Source organism: Tamandua tetradactyla, chromosome 16, assembly GCF_023851605.1.
Source record: "Tamandua tetradactyla isolate mTamTet1 chromosome 16, mTamTet1.pri, whole genome shotgun sequence".
NCBI lineage: Eukaryota > Metazoa > Chordata > Mammalia > Pilosa > Myrmecophagidae > Tamandua > Tamandua tetradactyla.
The window spans coordinates 44,376,516-44,396,143 of NC_135342.1; the positions used below are offsets into that span (position 1 = coordinate 44,376,516).

The 19,628-nt window shown below is 54.2% G+C and overlaps 1 protein-coding gene across 2 annotated transcripts in view; it reads left to right on the plus strand.

Annotated features, from left to right (window-relative positions):
- NKD1 (NKD inhibitor of Wnt signaling pathway 1) overlaps positions 1–19,628 on the plus strand; it is a 78,822-nt gene that overhangs the window by 32,047 nt on the left and 27,147 nt on the right. The window contains exons 1-2 of one of the 2 annotated variants that reach the window (XM_077132401.1): positions 902–4,795; positions 19,478–19,544. In XM_077132401.1, coding sequence (XP_076988516.1) covers positions 4,595–4,795; positions 19,478–19,544 — 268 coding nt within the window. In that variant the 5' untranslated portion in view covers positions 902–4,594. Of the gene's footprint in view, positions 1–901; positions 4,796–19,477; positions 19,545–19,628 lie in introns of those variants that run through there. The other variant, XM_077132400.1, reaches the window with a different exon arrangement.

A 19,628-nucleotide genomic window follows, 5' to 3' on the forward strand; every position in this document is an offset into this window, starting at 1 on the left:
CCATAGTCGGGGCATGGGGTCTTCTCCCTGCCCTCAGCCTTGGTGTCAGGTAGAGTCTTGCCTTGGTGTCAGGTAGAGTCTTGCCTTTGCCTCTTGTTATATGTGCAACTTTGGGCATTATTCAATCCATGCCTCAGTGTGCTCATCTGTAAAATGGGCATTATTACAAAAGGGATGTTGCAAGGGCTTAACAAGAGGATAAATGTAAAGCACTTGACATAATACCTGGTACAGAGTAAGCATGAGGTACACGTTAGCGATGATGATAATCACCAACCACTTTGTAGGTGACCCTAGGTCACAAGCACATGGGCTGTTGGGAGCTCCTGCGGACTCTCTTTTGGCTTCCATGGAGAAACAAGAGTTCTGTTCTGTCCAGGTGGCCCCTGCTGAGCCCAGCTCTCTCTGACTGTCGACCCCACCTTATCCTGTAGCATCTGTGTGTCCAGTGGTCCCAGCTGTGGGCCCAGGTATGCAGGGGCAGCCTGCACAGAGCCTCCTGGTTGAATGGAACTTCCATGGGCCCAGATGGTGACGTTTTGCCTGTTCTGTTGGAGAATCTGCGTGTGCTGCCAGGTTAGGGATGTGCTACTCTCCAGACCAGGGTGGGTTTTTTGTTTGTTTCTTTTGCCTCCAAACTTAGCCTTTCCTGGGATTTTTTCTTTTTCAGTCTTTGGAGAAGGTCATGGGGGAAGGGAGGAGGGAAACTTGTCTTTAGATTCAGACCACGGTCACCTGCCACCATTCAGAGTCACCATTCAGGATCAAGAGGGGTGGCCAAAGTCCCACGTTGGTGTTTGTACCCAATATACAGGCTGGCACAAGGGTTGGGGGGTGCTGGCAGTTCCAGGGTCATCTGCTGAGGAGCTGGGTGGGGTCCGGGTGGGAGTGGAGGAGAAGGCGTCCCAGCAGCTGGCCCATGTCAGCTCCATGCAGACGCGGTCCCTGCCGGCCAAGGAATTCTGGGCCGCAGTCTGAGATGAGGCTGCTTTGGAAGCACATTCTGGACCCTGGAAGACTTTGAGAGCCCCAGGCCAGCAGGCCCGTTGGGGACCTGGGGCTGGATTGACGGAAACTGAAAACTGGCCTGACTTCTGAGCGGTGGAGCTGGCTCTCCAGCAGCCTCGCCGCTTCCAAGGTCCAGCCGCCAGGCTTTTCCCCTGCCCTCTTGGCTCTCACCTCCTTAGCTCTCCATACCACAGCGCCCTGGCCTGGACAGGGTAGTCTATATTGTTTTTGTTCTCTTCTTGCCAATTAGGATTTGATAAAAGTAGTAAAGCAGATAGCGGCAGGCCCAGTGGTGATAACCGCCATTTATCGAGAGCTGCCGTGTGCCGCGGGCAGGCCAAGCCTGGAATGGCCATTCTTTACTGAGCCTCTGTGACATTTAATGAGCCTACCTAGTGATGTCACCCTTCTTTTGAAATACCAGCATATTTTTGCCCACTTTTAAAACCATGTTCATCAGAAACAGGGCTTACTGTGTGCTGGGCATCTTTCTAAGCACATCTCGAATATTACCTTTATCCAGGCCGGGTGCTGTGATTTCTTCGCGTGCAGGCTCGGGGTCTGAGGCAGAGGGGTCCGCCCACTCGGCATTTGAACCCCAGCATTTGGGCCCCGACCTCCAGCGGTGCTGGCTCTCGGTGGCATGCGGTGCCTCAGTCCCTGCGAAGAACTTCCCTGCCTGTTGACATTTCAGAAGACAAGTTCGCATCAAGGTTTTCCATTTTCACCTTGTCCTTCTGAGGACACAGAGGTGTCTCCCCATCCCCAGCCAGGGGTCAGCCAGCTTCGCCTGTTACATGAGGACCACTGTGCGGGCTGTGTCTGGCAGTCACGAGGAGGGAGGTGTTTGGGCCAGTGAATTAAAAGCAAGTGCCATCCTCCCTCCGGACTCTCATAGAGGTTTCTAGGCTCCTGTGGGCCTTCATTATCCAGAGCCAGCCCCTGGTGGGGGCACAGAACATACCCATTTCCTGGTTCTCCCTGTGGGTGAACAAAGTATCTTCCTGGCCTTAGGATTGGAGAGGAAAATCCATACCATCATGCCTGCCTCCTTCATGAAGCAGGAATCCTCTCCAGTACATCCTACACAGAAGCCCACTGACCTCTGTTTGCATACCTCCTGTGATGGTGAGCTCACTACTCTGAGTGGCTTCTTCCTTTATTGTATGGCTCCAGCTCCTAGAAGGATTTGGGCCTTCCCTGCAGTTGATCTTGCTCTGCCTTCAGAAGGAGCCCAGAAATGGCTTTCTCCCCCTCCCAAGGGATCGACCTTCCCTGTGTGAAGGCAGAAAGTGGGCCTTTTCTTTGTTTCTCACAGGTCACCTAGGCTTCCCTACTGAGTCCCCATGTTTACCATTATGCTCTTACCTCTGCCCCTCTGAAGCTGTGTGTCTTGGAGTAAATTACTTAGCTTCTCTGGGTCTTAGTTTCTTTATCTATAGAATGAGGGTAGCTGTCGTTCCTACCTCAGGAATCTTGTGAAGGTAAGAGATACATGCTTAAAACAGAGCTTGGAATGTGCTAAGGAAATAGCTCAGCTCTAATTATGCATTCACCTCTCTGGCCATCTCTGCACCAGAACTTCTCAAACACGAGTGAGCACATGCTTCACCTGGGCGCCTTGTGAAAATTCAGATTCTGATTTCACCAGGTCAGGTGGGGCCTGGCTGTGTTGTACCCTCACTGTGCCTCTCGGTACCCTAGCATCACAGGATCCTGGTTATCCAGCTGAGCTGCTTTTAGAATTTAATTTGAACTATTTCCTAGAGAAAATTCTAAGCATCCAGAAAAATAGAGAGAGCATTGTAGTGAGTCCCCACAGACCAATCATCAGCTATAACCATCATATTTCTGGCCTGCCTTTTTAAGCATTAAACTGTACTTGTTGGGGAATAGAGCTTTTAAAGCCTCGCCTTCCTCATGGGTTTTTGAGTGGTTTTGTTTTCCTGTGGTCTGGGGTGTCCCCTGCCACGCTGTGCTGGGACATTCTGCCTGACCAGCACTTGCCGCTCCCCACCCCCTGTACACCAGCCCCAGTATGGCCTACACCAGCCTGGTTGGGGCACTAGTAAGACAAAGACATGCCCTACCGGGACGGTCCTATAATTAGTGGGGCCACCTCAAGGGTCCTTTTCCTGGGAGACTGAGTGTGGGCATTTCATGCTCCCCTAAAAAGGCCACCAGCAAATGGATCATTGCAGAACCCTCTGTTGAACCCTGTTTGGAACTTGCATTACGCATGGCCCCTCGTGCTGGTTTAGCCTTCCTGTTTTCAGAAGGGCCCCAACCTCACCTCTCTATATCCTTCTGTGCGCACACAGATAATACCAGAATACATCAATACCTCAAATAAGATTGGCATATGCCCTATGGCAGAGATGAAAATACACACACTCATACCCTCTTCTCCATTAAAACCATTAAATGCTAAAGGTATTCCAAAACACTCCTTTCATATCACAAGCGTGTTTTATGTATTTTATGTAGTGGGCTAGGGGGCTCAGGGCACCGTGTCCAGTGGGTCTCCCCCTCCTTCTGCAGCACTTCTCTGTGCCCACAACCTCTGTGGCTCCCCAGTGCAAGAAGGGTGCTTTGGGTTGGTAGATCTGGGCTCTGGACTGATCCAGAGTGGTTGAGGGAAGATCTTTCCTTCTTCCCGAAGCACCTTTGACTCTCAGAGAGGCAGTCCCGAGAGACAGGTGGGTGGCTTTGCTGGAGGGTGAGGGCCTTTCAGGGTAGCCTGAAGACAGTAGAGGAGGACTGGGGTCAGGACCTGCCTGAACTGACCCTGCTGGGAGCCCATGGATTGTCATAGCTGCAAGCTGTTGGAGACCACCCTATTTGTACAAATGGGGAAACTGAGGTAGAATGCCCAGCTCCCAGGTCGGCTTTTTTTCTTTTCCCCACCATGACCAATTGTTTCCCAGTGAGCAGGATACACAGGTAGGACAGGACTACAGAGGGATTTGAGTTGGATGGAAATAGGGAGCCATAGTGGGCTTCAGAGGAGGGGAGGGATCCCGTGAAAATGGAGAAGTAGCAGTGTGCCATCTGGATTGGGTGTGAGCCAGAGAGCTGGTGTGGCATAGCTGACTTTAGGCTGTAGGCCTGGCTGGACCAAGAAACAAGGTGGGGAGGCTGCCTTCGTGTGGGCCGGGCAAACCGTGTGGGAGAGGAAGAGGGTGCATGAGGCATGGGGACGAGCTGGAGACCCAGGCGGCTGTGTGTGTGGATACTGTCTGCCCCTGAGGGGAACAGCCCAGGCTGTGGGTGGGATGGGAGAGCCGTAGTCACCGTGTGGAGGGGCCTCTGCACCTGCCCAATTTGCATTCTGGGCAGGGACTTGGCTGCCGCTGAGGACGGAGCTGGCTGAGGCCACAGGGAGATGCCGTGCCTACGTTTTGAGCAGGAGCCAGGGCTGGATTCTGGAACAGGCGAGTGGGCCCAGGGCCAGTCCGCATTGGCCCCAGATCAGTGAAAGCTGTCGCAGGGCCAGCATGTTGCCGCTGCCTGGGGGCTGCCGAGCTGGGCTAGGCCTCCTGGGGCCGCTGTCTCTGGAGTCTCTGGCTCTGAGAACATTATCAGCATGTCCCGGGTCTGCCGGGAGCAGGTCCCCACGCCCTCCCCACGCTGTCACCTACAGTCCCGTCCATCCCTGCCTGCCATCTCAACCAGGACGGTTTTGTCAACACAAGGAGAAAACACAGAACCTGTGGAGAGAAGGAAAAGGAGGGTTCGCTGTTTATTTTTTTGGCTGCTGTTTCATCTGTTCCGGGCACTGTGCCAGGTCTGTAGGGGCTTCAGTAAGGAGGAAGAAATGTGTGGCCCCTGGCCTCAGTGAGTCTGTCTAGCGAGTGGGGTGAGTGGCGACCAGCAAGTAGCAGGGACACAGTACACCAAATGACTGGGGGGACACAGAGCGGGGACCTTACAGATCTGGACTGGCTCTGAGCAGGGGCATTGAAGCTGAGGCCAGAAGGAGAAATTAGGAGGTGGCCAGTAGAGCAGGGGGTGGGGGGGGCACCTGGGGCGGGGGGCAGGAGGAAAGGCGTTTGCCCTGGGGACAGCATAGTGTGCAGAGAGGTGGGGGGAGGTAGGCAGTCACACCACCCATTCACCCACGACTGTTCCAGTCGCCCCTGTTTTCCTGGCCTTGTTAGTCAGAGCACCCCTTTCTGCTCAAAAGTGTCTTAGTTTAGGTAGTTTGGGTAGTCAGAGTCTATGGTCATGACAGACACAGGTGTTGCTGTCCTCATTGTAGAGATGAGGAAACTGAGGTTCACGGAGACTGTTAGTTGTGCAAGTTCTTGGGATGGGGATGGGATGGAGCTGGGTTGGGAATTCTGCCTATCAGCCTTTCCCATAATCCCACCCTGCCTTCCCTGGTAAAGGATAATGTTGCAAACCTGTGCGACTTAAATATTCTCTGAGCCTGGGTGACTCTGTGCAAGGAGGCTGGGTTGAGCAGGACTCATTCAGTGACTCATGAAGAAAACAAGTTCAAACTGCCTTAAACAAAAAGGGGAATTTAGTGGTTCATGTCATTGAAATGTACCCGTTTCAGGGGAAGCATCAACTTCAGGCATGGTTTGACCCAGGGCCTCAAGTTATGGTGTCAGGACCCATTTTCTCTTGCTTCACCTTCCTTCTCTGCTTTCCTTTGTGCTGGCGTGTTTCTTAGATGGGGTCCCCCTATCTGAGAAGTAGGATGTTTTCAGCAGGGTCAGATTCCCACCCCTACATCTCAATCAACGTCAGCAGAAAGAGTTTTTTGTTCAGCAGGTGTCCTGGGATTGCTTTTCCCTGGGCTTAGGTCACGTGCCCAGCCCTGTAAACCCTGAGCTGAGGCTGGGGATGTGCTGAGATTTCGTTGGTCAGTCCAGGGTCATATGCCCACCCCCAGGGATAAGAGGAGAAACCAGCCCTGACTCCACCAGGTGAGCAAAAGGGTGGAGTGGTGGGTTTCCAGATAAAATACATGAGGACGAGTTAAATTTATTTCAGATAAATAACATAATTTTAAAAATGTAAGTATGTCCCAAAGACTGCATGGGATATACTTAGACTAAAAAATGATTTGTTGTTTATTTGAGATTCAAAGTTAACTATAACATCCTGTATTTTTTATTTGCTGACTCTGGCAAGCCCATGGAGCGGTAGCTCTCTGAGGAGCATCAAAGTGTTACCAGAAGAAAGAGGAATGGATTCTGGGGGCAGGGGTCATCCAAACCACAGATGCCCCTTGCAGAGGCAAAGAAAGGGACAAAAGACTTTTCCTTTTAGCCTTGGATTCCTCCCAAAGGTACAGGCCTGTGAAGTCAGCCCTAAGAGCTGTGAGTGATCAGGGAGGGATGAAGTACTCAGAAAGGACCTACTCAAATGAGGTCCTAAAAGACGGGCGAGAGGCATTCTTGAAGTGGGTGATGGGGATTGTGGGTGAGAGCAAATGTCCATCCCTGCTCGCCTGCAGACTGGGCCCGAGGTTGGCAGCAGGGCCCCTGGCCTCTTGCCTAGCTGGACTGGCCTCTGGGTGGCCATTGCCTTGGGTGGCCAGCGTCTTGTCAGCTGAAGCATTTGTCTGAGACTGACCAGCTTGCTGTCCAGTGCCCAGGTGCCCCCTGTGAATTCAGCAGAGGTGTTGGGTCTTCCTGCTACCCGGGTAGGTCCGTGAAGGGCCGTCTTAGGTCACCTACTGCAGAGGCAGAGACTGAGGCAAGGGTCATGTGCGGGTGATTTTCTAAGGGCGTTTTCCCAGGGAAACCAGCAAGGGAGTGGAGGAAGCAAGGACTGAGAAGGGAAAGATATCCAGCAAAGGTGAGCCAGTTCAGGCAATATCCTGGCCCCAGATTGACCCTACAGGGGAGCTCCGGAGTGAAATTATCCCTCCGAGTTTGTCCTGTCCCAGTCAGTCACTGCATAAAGGCCCCCTGGGTTGGGGGAACTTCCAGTTCTCTGAACCTGCAAACCCAGCCCTAGGGCAGTGCTCTGGAGAAGGCTCACAGGTGCTGGCTGCCGGAAAGGAGCACACACCCTGGGGGTGGGGGAGTGCACAGGAGTGGTGAAAGAGACCCAGGGGAAGTGAGCCCCGATGAAAACGGTTTGGAGGAGCTGGGGAAATCCCACCTGCCAGAAGCGCATCTTGGGGGTTTCCTAATGCATAGTGTTTCTAAAAGCATGAGAAGCCTGCAGTGAAGGTCTGCGCTGAGTGAAGGACTCCACTGATCGTCGTTTGATGTCGCATTCCCCAAGCCACCCAGACCACGCAACTCCACTCATGGAAGCACCCGTCTAAGGATTTGGGGTTGCCAACTCGATGCCTCTGCTGCCTGGCTTCCCCTGGCCTTGTGGGGCACTGAATTGTCATGTCTGTTCCCCGAGGCACCTGACTGAAGGGCTCTTGGGTTCCTGCTTTGGGGGTTTGGGAGTCACAGCTCTGCCTTCTTTGGCTTTGTGACAGGGCAAGCCCTGTCTGTTTTTGAGGCATCAGTTTCCCCATTTGTACTCTGAAAGCTTAACCTCAGGTGGATTTGCAGGGGCAAGCTTCATGAGCTCCCTGGTGGTCAATGTGTGATTTTATCTGTGCAGGTCAGAACCTCGGAGCGAGGACTGCGGCCTGGTCCCTGCATCTGGTCCAGGGGGCTGTGGGGCCCCTTCCCCCGCATCCGGGAGCGAGGGTGGCCTCCAGAGCCTGGCCTTGCTCTCGGGAGGCCTTGATCCTTCCCAGTGCATCCTGTTCTTGCTGCCCTTTTCAGAGCCTCGGTTCGCCCATTTGTAAAAGGGGGTGGTAGCTCCCTTGCTGACCTTTTAGGGTTGTTGGGGGAGTCAAGAACCCAGGGACTGTGATGGGTCAAGGTACTGGGGAGATGGGTGGAGTCACTGCTGCGAATACCGTCGTACCCCCATGCCTGTTCTTAAACCTCACACCTTCAATGCTGGCCACACAGGATGGCCCCATCAGCAGCCTCTTCTCCATGGGCCACTCTGCAGTGACCGGGGCCCCTGACATAGGTCACTGACCAGACCTGCAGGGGCAGCAGCTTCCTTCCGGATCCCTTCATCTTTCTTTAAGATCTTTGGTCGCCCCAAGAATGGAAACAGTAGAACTTGGTGTGTTGTGGTTGGGGAGGGGGAGGGGGGAGCGGCTGGCCCCCTGTCTCCCTGGGTTTCCAGTGACAGCCAGGTTTGACATGCTCAGCTGGCCTCATGCCATTTCTGGAATCAAAGCCTTGTCTGCATTACACGACCACAAAAAAGGGTCTTGCCAGCCCCCCCAGCTTCCTTTGCGTGTCCAGCCGAGAGCCACCAGAGGCAGGCAGGCTTCCTGCAGGGGCCGGGCAGGAGGTTGCTTGCCTCCTTTCTGCAGGAATTGTGTGGCTGTGGGAGGGGGCCGTGGGGCCTGGGTGCACAGAAACTGGAGCTTCTTATTTTCCCTCCCAGCTGAGATCAGAAAACCGCCCATTTCCGTTGTAAGATCCGCCACCTGCTCGGGCCAGGACCCTGTTAGCAGACGGCTGTGCAGAGCCCTATTGGAACTCACTCAGATGTCCATTTCTGCTTGCTTTTATGTGTTTTCTTCAAAATGCTTTGCTCTCACTTCTGATCGGAAAAGTAACAATGCATGTTCATGGCCAAAAGAAAAAAAAAATTGAGCACTCAGGGACCACTTCTGGGAACATTTTGGTTCCGGTGTCTCTGCAGACATGAATCTCTGGCTACATCACATGGAAACACTTGCAGATAATTTTAGCGGATGGGATCGCATTCTCTCTGCTCTTTGGCAACTGCTTTTCTCTTTCAAGAAAATGCGGGGAATGTTTTTCTGAGTCAGTAAATATAGAGCCACATTTGGTCATTCAACACATATTTGTTGAGTGCCTCCGCTGTTAGGCATTGATTCATGGTGTGTCAGATGGCGGCAAGTGCTACAGAGAGCAACAAGGGGGAGGTGGCGAGAGTCGGGAGAGGAGCCTGCAGTTTTATATAGAATGGTTTGGGAAGGCCTCACCTAGGTGATGCTTGAGCAAAAACCTGAAGGACAGGGGAGAGGGAGCCACATGGATATCTAGAGAAAGAGCACTCCAGGAAAAGACAACAGCACGTGCCAAGGCCCTCATGTGGGAACAAGTCCAGCATATTCGAGGAACAGCCAGCAGGTCAGTCTGGCTGGAGCAGAGCAAGTGAGAGACGAGTGATAGATGAGGTTGGAGAGGTAATAGGGGTAGGCAGGTTGTGTGGGGCCTTATAGGGCCTTGGTAGGACTTTGGAGAAGGGGGAGATGGAAGCAAGGGCTGAAGCAGAGAAGAGAAAACTATTGTGATATCCTGGCTGGCACAGATGGTAGCCCGGTGCATGCAATGGAGCCAAAGGGATAAACTGATGAATTGGCTGGAAGGTTTGTAGAGAAGGGACAGTGATGACTCCAAAGAGTTGAGTCTGAAGAACTGGAAAGACAGAGCTTTCATTTTTGAGTAGAGGGAAGATTTCAGGGAGGACAGGCTTGAGGGGACAGGCTTTGGACAGGTGACATTTGAGGGGCCTGTTAAGCATCTTGGTGGAGATAGCTGCATAGAGCAGTCACTTTTAAAATTTTAATTTTTTAGAGTAAAAGCGATGTTTTTAGATTTAAAAAAGAGAGAGAGAAGAGAGTTGGGGACAGGAAGGGAAATTAAAGAGGTGGGGAGGGGACCACACCACAAAATTCAGGCAGCCCAGAAAGCTGGAGATCTGAAAGGGACGGCCCCCCAGTTCCCCACTCCTGCTCTCCAAGGGTAGCCGCTGTTATTGAAGTGCTGAACTCTGTGTGCATCTCGTGGAGTCTCTGGGCTATTCCTGTTTATTTACACACAGGACCAGCCTGCAGGTGTGTCCTGACATGCTACCCACCTGACAGTGCCAGCCGGAAGCCTTCTCTACTGAACAGCTCCTTTCCCTTTTCTTAGTTCTGTCACTACACCTTCCTGTGTGACCCTTGAGCCACATGTGTATTGTAGACAGGGTGTGCACAGGTGCTCCCATTTTACAAATGTGAACACTGAGACTAATGTGTGAGCACAGATCTGATGGCACAGAAGCAGTTAAGTTTCAGAATGGTCTGAGGTCCTCTGGGAGCCTAGAGATGCAACCCTGGATTCTGCCAAGATTTGGTGTAGTGGGATGCTGGGGACGGCTTTGAGGAGGAGGCGATCTTGACATTGGTTTGGGATGGGGGAGAGGGGTGGAAAAAGGCTTCGCCTGATAGAAAGGTGTGGGCTCTCCAGGCAGAGGAAACAGCTTAGGGCTGGGAGGTACCAGAGCAGGTGGCCCAGCCTTGGAAGGGGATGGTGGAGGTTCCTCAAAGCTGCATGATGGGGAGGGGCCAGGGAAGGGGGTCGGGAGAGGGCAACGGGAGGCTCTGGGTCGGGCTGGAGCAGAGTGGGCAGGAAAATGACTTCTGCAACAAGATGTTTGCCCCAGAGAGCTTAAGGACCATAGTGTGTGTGTGTGTGCATGCATGTGTGTGCATGAGTGTGAGTGTATGTGTGCATGTCTGGTGTGTGTGTGCGTGTGCCTGTCTGCATTGCGAGGGTGTCCGAGAGTCTGGCCCACACTGCTGTTCTATTGCCTCCTGTCCTCCCTAGAAGATGAGGACTCATGGGATGGACAAAATGAGAGGGCCTGTTACCCTCATTTATTTAAGTTGGGGAAAGCAAGATGCCTGAACTCCTTGCTCTGAGGTTGGGAATGAGCAGAGCCATGCTTGCCCGGCCTCCAGGCCTCCCCACAGCGAGGAGCCCTGGGCCGTGGGGCATCGTTCCCTGCCTGGCGATGACAGTGCAGTCTGCCCTGCGTGGCCTGGCTCACGATCTCAGACTGGGCACGCATGCTGGGCCTGACCTGGTGCTCAGTGGTCAGGGCCCCTCCAGGCCACTTCTGCCCCTCCTGTTATCCACACTTGACTGTGCGGTGTGGCAGGCCGGCGAGCAGGGGCTCAGAGAGGTGCTCGGCATGGGCAGCGGCTGGGGTGGGGCTGCTTGAGGCCCGTGGGGCAGCTACGTCTGCGCGGGGTGCGGCTCTGGTGGCCCCTGGGGAGCCAGCCCTGCTGTGAGGGAGGAAGGGGCAGAAGATGGGGCTGGGGGCAGGAGAAGGCAGGCCAGAAGTGGGGGGCAATGCAGGGGACGGGCCCAGAGGAGAAAGCGATCACTACCCTTGAGGACGGGTGTCCTGGCTGTGCCAGGCAGCGGGCTCAACGCTTTACCCTGCTGTCCTTCACCTTTACAGCGGCCCTTCCAGGCAGAAAGCGAGGCACAGCCAGGTAAAATTTCTACAAGGCCATGTGTTATCAAGTGGAGGAGGCAGGGCTCAAACCCAGACCCGGCCATCTGGGTGGGTCTGTTTGTCGTGGCTAAGGAGGGAGAGCCGTTGGTGGGGTTTCCGGGAGTGTCACCCTAGGCTGAGCGCGGCCTTGCTGCATGTCATGCACTTAGCACATGCTGGTTATTAGCCCCTACCTCAGTTTCCCCTGTGTGCCTGCCCTGCGGACGGTCCCGTCTGATCCTGGTTCCCACTACAGAAACTCTGTTGACTGCTGTCTCATAGGAAAATTCCAGTTGAGCCAACAGCAAACTCTTGAAGCCCCTGCCCCGCCCAGTCCTGGACAATCCACCCATCTCCCTCCGAGAGCTCGGAAATGTCATCCAGTTGAGATTAGGGAGGGTTCTGGATAATGCCAAAACGTACTGTTTTCTCTTGGTTTCAGTCTTTTTTTGTTTTTTCTTTTCTTTCATCAGCCGTTTTTCTCCAAGTCCAGAAATCACTTTACAAAAACATGAGCGCTCATGGAGCAGCGGGGGCTGGGCGGCGTGCCCTTTGGGCTGTGAGCTCTCTGCCCTGCTCCCTCACCTGTCCCCTCATTGACATCTCTCCCCTTCATCCCTCCTCTCCCTTGTGGAAACCAGACTAGCCTCTTGGGGGATAGAGGACTCTGATGTTGGGGTTTTTAAATCTCATAATTCCCAAAGCTTGGTCCATGTTCTGAGAGATGGAATTTGAGAAATTTGTGATGCTTGTTGATTCTCTATTTGTCTGATTATACAAACTTTTAAAAAAGCTTTAACTAGGATTTTATACCCATAACTTCACTGGTCTTACTGCTTCTGGTAAGACCAAGTTAAAAAAGAGAGACCATTATTAAGTAACGGTAGCTTAGGCGGGATGGGGTAATGGGAGACTTTGGGATGACAGCATGTGGGTGACTGAAGCTTGGGAGAAAGAGGTTGCTGGGGGGACAGGCAGGAGGTGGGCTTTGCTGGCTGGGTTTCCAGGTCAGAGAAAACTTGCCTTTGGGGTTTATTTGCCCCCAATGACGTGTAGGGTCTGAGGCCTGGAGGGCAGGGAACCTGGCTTTAGAGCCAAACCCAGAGTTTCAAGTCCTTCCGCTGGGCTCTGCCACCCACCCCCTGCTGGCTGTCCACCTTCCTGCAAGCCCAGAAGGCAAGCTCGGACCCAGGGCCCCTGACTGAGGGTAGCAGAAAGCTGGAGATGTGCCCTTAGGTGTACACTGGCTACATCCTGAGCAGATAAAAATAGTTGGGGAGAGAGTTGAGGAATTTTAATTGTGGCTCAACCTCTTTGGAGTAGGCCTGGCCCTTGTAGGTGAAATCTGAGGGCCCAGCTCTGCAGGCCATGGCCCTCGGAGCCTGCTTCCGTCTCGGAGGACTAGGACCTCCAAGTCGGGGTGACCCCGGAAATGGGAAGGCTTTTAGAGGGGCCTCGGCCAGGCCTGGCTGGGGGCTTAGACTCGGGTTTCTAGGAGACTGTGTCTGGGCTCTGGGGACTGCGGGTATCAGAGCTTTTCACTGCAAGTCACAGAACCATGAAGTGGTTTTAGTAACCAGCCTCTCCCCAGCAAGGCCAGCACAGGGGGAGCTGGCCTCAGGGGCTCAGTCACCAGGTATGTCCTGAGAGCCCACTGTGTGTCCCGCTCTCCTCTAGCTTGCGGGGACACACCAATTGCAAAACAGACCCACATCCCAGCCCTCGAGAGCCTGTTTCCATGGGTGACCTACCTAAGCCCTTGAGAGTGAGGCCCTGTCTCTGGACTGGCCTCGGCCTCTGCCTCTGCTTGAGCTTCCTCCTCTAGGGACCCTTGTCCGAGAAGCTGGGATGAGATCAGACGAGTTCTTTCCCGCAGGCCAGAGAAGCATCCCAGGGGAGGGCTCAGGGACGGCCCCCGGGGCTGCAGCCTTCTGGGGATGCGTGCTGGGCAGAGGGAGCCAGCGGCTGTCCTGAGGCCAACTGTGGCCCTATGGCCAGAGGTGCTGCCCGAGGTTTGTGCTCGTTGGTGGGAGGACAGCATTTCCCTTCTGAAGTGGTACCTTGCCATCTCAGTTTCCATGACATTCACAGGGTGGAGAGAGTCTGCTCTCTGCATGCCTGGAGAGGAGGGAGTCCCCCAGCTGTGTTTACTGGGGCTACGGCCCCCTATGCCCCCCCTGACTGCCATCCCGTCTCCCTAGCCCCCAGCTCCCTGTCCCTGGTCCTCTGTTCCCCATCTTCCCAGCCCCCTGCCCCATCTCCCTGTCTTCCCGTCACCCTAAATCTCTAGCCCCCATCTCCCTGCTGTCCTGATCTGCCTCATGTCCCTGTCACCCCAGCTTCCTACCTCCCTTGCCCTCTAGCTCCTTGAACCCCCAAATTCCCTACCCCCATCTCTCCAGCCTTGTCTCCCCATCTCCTATCTCCCCACTTCCTGTCCCCCATCCACCATCTTCTTGACCCCCATCCCTCCATCCCCCCATCTCCCTGTACCCCCATGTCACTGTCTCTCCATCCCCATATCTGCCTCTCTGTCCCCCAGATTCCCTACCCCATCCCCCCAGGGGTGGCCTCTTGGACCCCTGTCCCCCCAAATTCCCTACCCCTAGCCCCCTATTCCCCAACGCCCCACTCCCCAGCCCCCTGGCGATTGATTAGCTTTCCATCATTGGTGTACATGATCAATTGGTTGGGGTGCAATAGGTTTCTCAGCACTTTGGGGGCAGAGCGGGCTCTGAGGGCCAGAGAAAGCCTGGGGCACAGAAGCTGTATGCACACAAATAACAGAGCTCTGCGGTGAGGGGTGTGGAGGAGGAGGCCCCAAAAGTGGGCCTTGTTTCTGGAGTGGAGCCCTAGAAAGGAGACCTCGCTCCACTGCTTGGGAGGGAGCCTGGGACACCGGAGCATCTGTGCTTGGGTTCTTTGAGGGTCATCTTGGCCCACGGCCCCTCTCTAGAGAAGAGGACGCCGAGGCAGAGGGTTTAAACCCGGCTCTGCCTCTTACCTCGGGGAGACCTTGGATGAGCCTCGGTTTCCTATTTCGTAAAGTGGGTCATTGTGTGAGGTTTTGTTAAATTTGGTTCTTAATACCCAATACCTGAATATGCTCTTCTCTTAAGCGGAGCAGTGTTGACTGCCCATTCCCGGTCTGTGCCGCCCTGCCCACCCTGCCCGCTGTCCTCACACATTTCCCTCCATGTGGGAGGCCCACAGGTCTGTGTGCAAGTTTGGCGTTTTCCTAAATGTGCCAGTGGCATTGCCCTCTGGGGGTCTCCCTGTGCCTGCTGTTCATCTGCTTGTGGGCTGGTGCTTACAGTTCTCCATGTTCTTTTAGCTCCCTGCCTGGGTCCCGCCAGAGGGACAGACTCCCTTTCCTGGGCACACAGGGTGCGTCTGGCTGTGATGGGTGGAAACGGTGTTGCCTACCACGTCACTGACCTTGAACGTGCCTCCTGGGGCCCCCCAGCGAGTGTCGACCGGGTACGGACACTGAGAAGCCGAATTGGAGGACATTTGGTTATCATGAGGAGAAAATGCAAGAATTCCTGAGCACGGTTCGGAAGTAGGGCTTCTCAGAAGGGGGTAGAGAAAATCATATTCAGTTTTTCCCTACTCTGCACCAGACCTCATCCCGCTTCTTGTCTGCGTGTTCTCATGGATGCTCTTGGAAGTCAAAATCCCCATTTTACAGAAGAGCCTCCCTGCCCTGCCCCGCCCTGCCCCGGGGGACAGCGCGGAGGGCGCACACCGAGGCCAGCCCCCGGTGGCGCTGGGGGCAGGCGCGCGCTCGTCTGTGCAGTGTGCTAGAGAAAGAGCGTGCCAGGAATTTCCTGGGGCAGCTCTGGGCAGGCTGCTTGGATCTGAGGGTGATGGGGGGCAGGGGGCCAGCCTGGGTCCTGCTTCCCGCTCCCATCCTTTTCCTCCATCTCTCTTAAACCCGGACGTGTCCCAGCTCTGTGCATTCTTGGAATCTGTAAGTTGTGCCGTGTTCTGTGGGCACCGGGAGTTTGCTTTGAAACTCCATGGCACCAACATCTGTTAGCTCTTAGAGAACAGAAAGATTGACAAAGAACTGCTGGGGCCGGCGGGTGGGGGAGGATATTAAATTCAGGAGTACAGAGTCTCAAAGACAAAAGGGAAAAACCCCAACCAAACTCCAGCCGCTCCCCCAAGGCCCGGCTTTGATGTGGTTTTCCCGACCCCGAGGCCTTATAAGGCTTTGTGCCTGCACTTCTGGGCTCCGGGCTGATGTTGGCCACACGCTCAGGGCTCAGAGGAGCCAGGCTGTCCTCCTGGGACCCAGTGAGGGGGCAGCTGAGGGGCTCAGGAGTGAGGCTGGTCTGGACCCTGCAGCCTGAGGGACTGCCAAGACTGGCGTGGCAGGGAAGTGGGAGATCCTGGAAGGTCTTTAGTCAGAACTTGCAGCCGAGGACAAGACAGAGTGTCCTGGTGACCAGAGAGGAGGGGGCCTGGGCCCTGGGGGCCATAGCGAGGTTGAAGGTATAAAAGATGCAGTGAGGAAGCCTGATGCTCAGCCTTCTTATAGTGCGATGATGAAGAGTAAGGACTCCGGAGCTGGACAGCCAGGGTTCAATCCCAACTCTGGCACTTTCTAGCTGTGTGGCTGTGCGAAAGTCACTTAACTTCTCTGTGCCTCGGTTTTTTCCTCTAAAAAGGGGAGCTCATAATGGTACTACCTCAAGGGGTTGCCATGTAGGTTAAATGGAAGACACTAAAAACAGTACTCCTGATAGGATGAGGGGGTCTTTTATCTATAAGGGTACCTTGGGTCCGTTGAGGCTTTTGGCAATGTCCGGATAATCATTTGATCATAACAGGAGGAAAAGCAATAAACAATACCTGCCGACACACTGCAGCTGATCGTGGAATCACTCAGCGCGTCTGATGCCTTAGCATATTTCATTCCCACAGAGACCCTATGAGGTCAGTGGTGCTCCCACCCCTGGAATATAAGGACATGGAGATAAAGTCCCTTCACTCAGAAGATACAGCTTCTGAGAGGCTGTGCTGAGTTTGAACCAAGGTCTGATCAACTCCAGATCCATGCCCTGGACCCCCCTGCGCTTTGGGCTCCTGGAGGGGCTTGGGGCTGTCAAAGACTCTTGAGATCGTGCCTTCCTGCAGGGTGGTGCTAAAGGCTAAGCCCCTGGACCCGGCTGGGGGTGCTGCCCAGCCCAGGCTCAGCTTGGGGGCAGGGCCACTTCCATACCTAGTGGGGAAGAGCCCTGGGGCCTTTGGGTCCTGTTGGACAGATGGGAGCACTTGGCCACTGAGCCCACCAGAGCTGCTAAGGTTTTCTTGTGGTCCCTGCAGGGCAGCGGACACCCCCATTTGGGTCTGGGCCTCTGAAGACCTGGCTTGCATCCCGGCTCTAGCCCCAGAGGTCTCCTCCTCGTTTAAAACACAGGCCATCGGTAGCCCTTCCTCCTGGGGCCCTTGTGAGATTTCCATCGGTGGATGCTTCGTACACCTCTAGCGCTTGGTAACGGATGTGGGTGATTGTCGTCAGCATTCTTTTCCTGTCCTGTGGTCCAGGAAGGTTGGTGGCACTTTGTAGGAAAAAGAAGGAGGGAAAATCACAGATATACAGCTCACTATGTAAAAATTTGTAGATCCCTTTTTGTAAGCATTTATTTCTCGGGAGACGGAAAGAGAAGGGTTACCACAATGTTGCATGAGTTATTATATAGAGTACCTGGGACTGGCCTGGCACATGGAAATGCAGCATTTGTGTCAGCTGTTTTATGATTCCTGCTGTGATTTATTATTGTGCCCATTTGACAGCTGAGTAGACTGAGGCTCTGAGAAGGCAGCACTGAGGGATAGGCAAAGGAGGTAGTGGAGCCAGGACTCTGACCTGTGTCTGGCTCTACCTCCCATGTTGGCTCTGGCCCAGTGGGTCCAGACTTGGGGACCACAAACTCACTGGATGACATGAGTGTTTGCCATGGTCAAGCGTTTTCCCTGCCCGGTGCTCGGCGGACCATGCAGTGGGGGCCTCTTGCAGCAACACACACGGCAGGGTGCAGTTGGGTGGCAGAGGGGCTGCTCCCAGGACTTGCCGTCACGCTGCTTTGTGAGTGTGTCTGAGTGCAGTTCCCCCAGCAGACAGCTCTCCACAGTACACAGCAAAGCGGTGCAAAGACACGGTGCTGCAACGGCGTTCCAGGGGGCCCAGACTGGTTGGCGACATTTCGAGTCCTTAAATCCCTCCAAGTGTGCCTGCGAAAAGTTGTGAGCGCTCGGAAGTGCCCATCCCATAGCTCCTGTGGCCCCAGCCTGGCGCGATCAGGGCCTGGGGGTTGAGGCTGGCGCTGCCCCTCTGCAGGAGACCTCAGCGGGGAGGCGGTCGTTTGTTGCCTTCCACACGTCGCCTGCACCTGGCGGGAAGCGCCGTCTGCCTGCCTTTCAGGGCGAGGCGGCATCTGTCTTCCTCTGGCTTGAAAGATGGGCTTTAATTGGCTGCTGGAGTGCCCCCGCCAACTAACGCTGCAGCCAAGCGCGTCCTTCTCCTGTCACCGTCTCCCAGCTCCCCTGTCAACTCTGACTCTGTTAACACAAACAGCCAGATAACAAGCCCAGGAAATGTTTGGTGATTATAATAATTGGTGGAGGAGGAGAGAGGAGCCATCCCGACTCCTGGTTTTGAAGTAAACGGGACACCAGGAGTCTGGAGGGCCACATTTTAATGACCTTTAAGAAAGAGTGTGACATGCCCCAGAATAACTTGAAAGGAGAAAGATGACAGAGAAGGCCAATCCTGGTTTGTAAAATGGTAGCTATTTTTCTTTAAAAACAAAAACAAACCCAAACCAGAAGAGACTTGCCTCCATCTGTGTCCCGCTGATAAAAAGCGACACAAAGCATCATTTTTTCTTTTTAAATCAAGATGAATACTGATACTTCTTCTGGAATATGAGGCATAAGATTTATTTTTCCCAAGCAGTGGGTGCTTTCTCTTTTTCTTTTTTTCCAAAAGAGGTGTTTGTCATGGCTGCTGTTTGGGCTCGTTTCATGCTTTTAGCTTGAGACGCGTTGTGTAGGATCATGCTTATTTCCTGAGAGACAGGGTGGTACAACCACCCCACCCCCACCCCAAACCTTGTATCTTCCCCAAAGAGAGCGTTTCCCCAAGTGAATCCCATGTGATGCTTTTGAAAAGCAGAATTCTCTGGTCTAAATAGACTTGGAGATGAGCCTTTGGAGACGCGCAGTGCTTGTTAACATGGGAGAAGCCCTGATAGGTCCTGCAAGAAGGGAGCTCACTTGGCTTTGTCTGTTACACTCTTTGATCACACAGGGCTTTTCGGCAGGATGCCTGGAGATGTGGGAGCATTTGACAAGTGCTGGTGTAGGCTCTTCCGTACCGCATCGTCTGACTGGGGTGGGGTCAGATAGATGGGACACTTGGCTGCTGGCACCCCAGGAATTTCCCGGTCTGCGTGGACCAACTGAGCTTCCCCTGCTGACCCGATAGCACCTGAGGGTCAGCCTGAGTGGGCAGGTTGGAGGGAGGCCTGTGACGGGGGGGGAGGTCTCAGACACCTCTGACCCGCCCAGGTGGCCGGGCGAGGTGTGTGTAAGGACCAGGTGGAAGGTGGGTGTGTCGGTGACAGGCAGGAGCCAGTAGGTTCCTCAATGCCGTGCTGAGGAGTTAGGGTGTTAGGTGAAGGGCAGGGGGGCCCTACCCCAGGGCATGCCAGATTCTTTTGGCATCTTTATGACCCCCCGAGACCACTCACCTGTGACAGTTCCAGGCAGGATCTGGCTGAGGTCTCTTCTCAGGCCTCTCAGGGAGGCTTCAGGTCTGGTCCTGTGTCAAACAAGTTGGCTGAAGAAGATAGGGGAAGGACATTTTCTGATGTTGGCTTCGCAGTTTCTGAATGAAGGGTGGAACTTCTATCTGAGAATTTCTTAGAGGGCTATAGGCTGAGAATAGGTTGCTTCCTAAAAAGCATTGTGATAATGACCTTTTTGGGTACCATAGGATACTTGTCACTTGGCCTAAATTCCCACCAGAAGAATCAGAATGGGACTCTCTTGCTTCCTTGCAACTAGCCGGGCACATGTCTGTGATGTCACCCTGAATATCCCAAAGCCGGGTTCCTACCTGATCCCAACAGTACCTTAATGTCCCTGCTTTGTCTTCCTCTAGGAGCTCGTGGGCGATGTTTTCAGAGAAACTCTCAGTGAGGAAGAGGAGGAGGACTTCCGGCTAGAAGGTACTAGGGTCTGTGGTTCTCTCCCCAGGGGCAGCGGCGGAGTGGGGGATAAGCACGTCTGGTCTGTCCAGTGCCCCAGGTACT